The sequence below is a fragment of the Trachymyrmex cornetzi genome, unplaced genomic scaffold (assembly GCF_001594075.2).
Source record: "Trachymyrmex cornetzi isolate Tcor2-1 unplaced genomic scaffold, Tcor1.1 scaffold850, whole genome shotgun sequence".
In the NCBI taxonomy this organism is placed as follows: domain Eukaryota; kingdom Metazoa; phylum Arthropoda; class Insecta; order Hymenoptera; family Formicidae; genus Trachymyrmex; species Trachymyrmex cornetzi.
In genome coordinates this window covers 44,584-47,899 of record NW_017300192.1, presented here as the reverse complement: position 1 = coordinate 47,899, position 3,316 = coordinate 44,584, and the positions used below count along the sequence as shown (strand labels likewise).

Below are 3,316 nucleotides of genomic sequence, written 5' to 3'. Positions count from 1 at the left end.
TTTTTGTTATACATTATTATCTCTGAAGAGGGCTCAAAAATGAGCCGAAACGTGTAAGAGTGTTTGATTGTAATAAATAAGTTTTACTTTCTATATTTTTGGAATTTGCGTAACTTTATCTACGACTCCTATTGCCCTTCCTCCTAAGTTTTTTAAAATTATTGTTTTAAATCGACTAATTAAAAATTACATTACTTTTATATTTCAAATTTTAAAAAATTAATAACACAATAATTATACAAAATGTCCTAAAATTGACGATAAATATTTTAAAGACGAATTCATGGAGACTATGATGATAGTTTTCAAATGGGAATAGATCAAAAATTATGTATGACAGGGCTGAAATTTTGCGCTATCAGGAATGGCAAGATTGTCAGTGTCATGGTGGAATCCATCATGACACTGATTATCATGATTCCAATCCTAATTCCACCATGGTCAATGTAAAGGTACTTCTTCGAAGGTGCTTCATATCTTTATCACTAACAAAATTCAGCATCTTCACACGGATTATCTTGCCGTTCTGGAGCGCGCGAAATTTTAACCACATCGTTCATAATTTTTTAACTCCTCTGATTTAGAAACTGTCTTAGCCCCGACGTTAGATTTTTCGTCTTAAAATGTTACAAAGAATCTGTCTATAAAATATAATATTTATCGTCAGTTTTGGAACATCTCGTATTATCAATGACTAACTACTTTTGTACAGGTTCTTGAAAGAGGTATCGAGAAATTTGCTCAAGCACGTTTTTACGGTCCTATTGCTGGAATAGTTTTGTTCCGATGGTTGGACAGTCAAGTGGGCGATGATATTGATACAGTTATCCACACAAATTTACATCATATTCACAAACAGAAATTGCAGTCACTAAACTACACCGAACATCATTGGAAAATATACATTACTGATATTTTAGAAACTGGCAAAGGTCGGTAGCTGTAAAATTTTACATTTAACTCTAATAATCCTTAGTTGTACAATGTTTTATAATGCATATTATATGTACGTTATTGAAATCATCCATAAAATTATAATTATTTTTAAAATTTTTACGTTTAGGTAAAAACAACTGCAATATACTCCAAAATGTATTCAATCCTAATAATTCTGACGTTGGAAAATCTATGGGAGATGTCGATGTACGTTTAGGCAAAATAAAAATTGCTATTGACTCACAGGAAAGATATAAAACTTTTTATAGAGATTCAGAACTATCTTTACTACCAACGAATCTGCTTGGTCCACATCGTCACTTATACTTAGTTATCTTCCATTCTGTGCACGAGGATTCGTTTCTGGCCTGTACGAAAATAAATCATCGTAAGCCAACATATACCAAGTAAGAGTCATATCATTAGCCTTATTAAATACGATATTGAAACTAATAAATAATTATGAATTATGAAGTAGTTAAAAATTATGAAATTAAACGACTTTAAGTATAAACCAATAGCTTTTTATAAGGAGCACGTAAGCCTACACAGGATCTCAATGTAAACACATTCGTTATAAAATAATCTCTTTAATAATAAAACATAATACACATGAATCATAGACGTTTTGACCTTTTATTAGATCATCTCCAGTAACTTTATAAAGTCAATTAAATTATTTAAATTAATGTCTGTTGTGACATGTCACTAAAACTAAAAAATTCGTTCACACTTTCATCGCATAAGTCGCTGATATAGCGTTTGTACGGGAATGAATATTAGATGCATCTCGATTCACAAATTTGTTTAATAAATAATAATTTATTTTCATAAATGTTCAGAAGTGAAGCTACCCCAAAAAACCATGATTTTTTATCATATATTGAGCAAAACTAGTTATAAAAAGATATGTATATTATGTTTTAAGAGGGAGCTTGTGATTTTTCTAGGAAAAATTTTATTTCAAAAACAAATAAGACAGTTTTACTTTTGAATGCGGCGTTAAGGTTAGACAGAGATACTGATATATTTCTCTCTCTGTTATCAATTTTGTTAAAACTACAATCATGCATACAAAAGTTGGCTCAAATCATCGCGACTCTGATTAGAGGGTATCTAGTACAATATATACAAACTTCATGATTCACAATATACCTCATATACCGATGTCATTTTCTATTTTAGTTGTTGTCTACATGTTCGCCATCGAGGAAGTGGGTGTCTAGGTGTCCGCCGTCGAGGAAATAGGTTCGCCTTCGAAGAAGAGGGTGTTCTAGGTGTTGTTTACATGTTCGCCGTCGAGGAAATTGGTGTCTAGGTATTCGCCGTCGAGGAAATGAGTGTCGAGGTGTTCGCCGTCGAGGAAATGGGTGTCTAGGTGTTCGCTGTCGAAGAAATGGGTGTCTAAGTGTTGTTTTACCGTCGAGGAAGTTGGTGTCTAGGTGATCGATGTCGAGGAAATGAGCATCTAGGTGATCGCCGTCGAGGAAATGGGTGTCTAGGTGTTAGCCGTAGAGAAAGTTGTTGTCTAGGTGTTCACCGTCGAGGAAGTGGATGTCTAGGCGTTTGTAGTCGAGGAACTGAGTGTCTGGATGTTCGCCGCCGAGGAAGTGGGTGTCTAGGTATTGTCTACATTCGCCGTCGAGAAAATGGGTGTCTAGGTGTTCGAGGAAATGAGTGTCTAGAATTTCGTTTGCCGTCGGAGAAATGAGTGTCGTGATTAAAACGCCATCAGTCAGCGGTCTAGGGCGATTGCTGTATAGCAGCTTAATTCGACGCGTTTTTGCATGAAACGAAAGAATTTGGCAGAAAAAAGTGTCGCTCTGCCTCGTGAATCGAGATATTAAGCGTTAAAGTTGACAACTATTGGTTTTTTCGAAAAATATTCTATTCTGTCAAATGTTAATTTCCTTTTTTACTGGATTGTACTGTAAATAAAGAAATCGAACGGAAATGGAATTATACACTAGTATATTTATTGACTAGGCTAGGAAATGATAATGGCAATCAATTTATTCGATAACGATCTAAATTTGTTTATAACTCAATATTTAACAAAAAGAGATTAGATAATGAAAACGAAAAAATTATAGGTCTGTAATTTTACAGTGATATGAATATATTTTATATCACAATTATAAAACGATGGGGGTGGCGGTGGGTAAATTTTATGATGAAATCCTTTGTACATATGATCGTATACAAACTTACCTTTTTAAAAAAAGGTAAAAAAAGCGCTAAGCGTGTGTGCTTCTCGTAAAGAATCACCATTTGGGCGAGTTTCACCAACGCCACTTACTTAATCGGCCGTGAAACTGATGACTAATCACGTTTGCTGTTTAATAGAACTAATGATATGTATCATTTGTATAAAAGATTT

At 33.8% G+C, this 3,316-nt stretch overlaps 1 protein-coding gene across 1 annotated transcript; it reads left to right on the top strand.

The window, feature by feature from the left end:
* Window positions 1-329: 329 nt before the first annotated feature.
* On the top strand, window positions 330-1,347 carry LOC108769109 (uncharacterized). Its single transcript, XM_018519916.1, has 3 exons — window positions 330-452; window positions 713-932; window positions 1,064-1,347. Exons 1-3 carry the CDS (start codon window positions 330-332, stop codon window positions 1,345-1,347), a joined length of 627 nt encoding a protein of 208 aa, XP_018375418.1.
* The last annotated feature ends 1,969 nt before the right edge of the window (window positions 1,348-3,316 follow it).

Coding starts and splice junctions, on each gene's coding strand:
- LOC108769109 (XM_018519916.1), top strand. CDS start 330: ATGTATGACAGGGCTGAAATTTTGCGCTATCAGGAATGGCAAGATTGT. Junction 453..712: donor CCACCATGGTCAATGTAAAG/GTACTTCTTCGA, acceptor ACTTTTGTACAG/GTTCTTGAAAGAGGTATCGA. Junction 933..1,063: donor TATTTTAGAAACTGGCAAAG/GTCGGTAGCTGT, acceptor TTTTACGTTTAG/GTAAAAACAACTGCAATATA.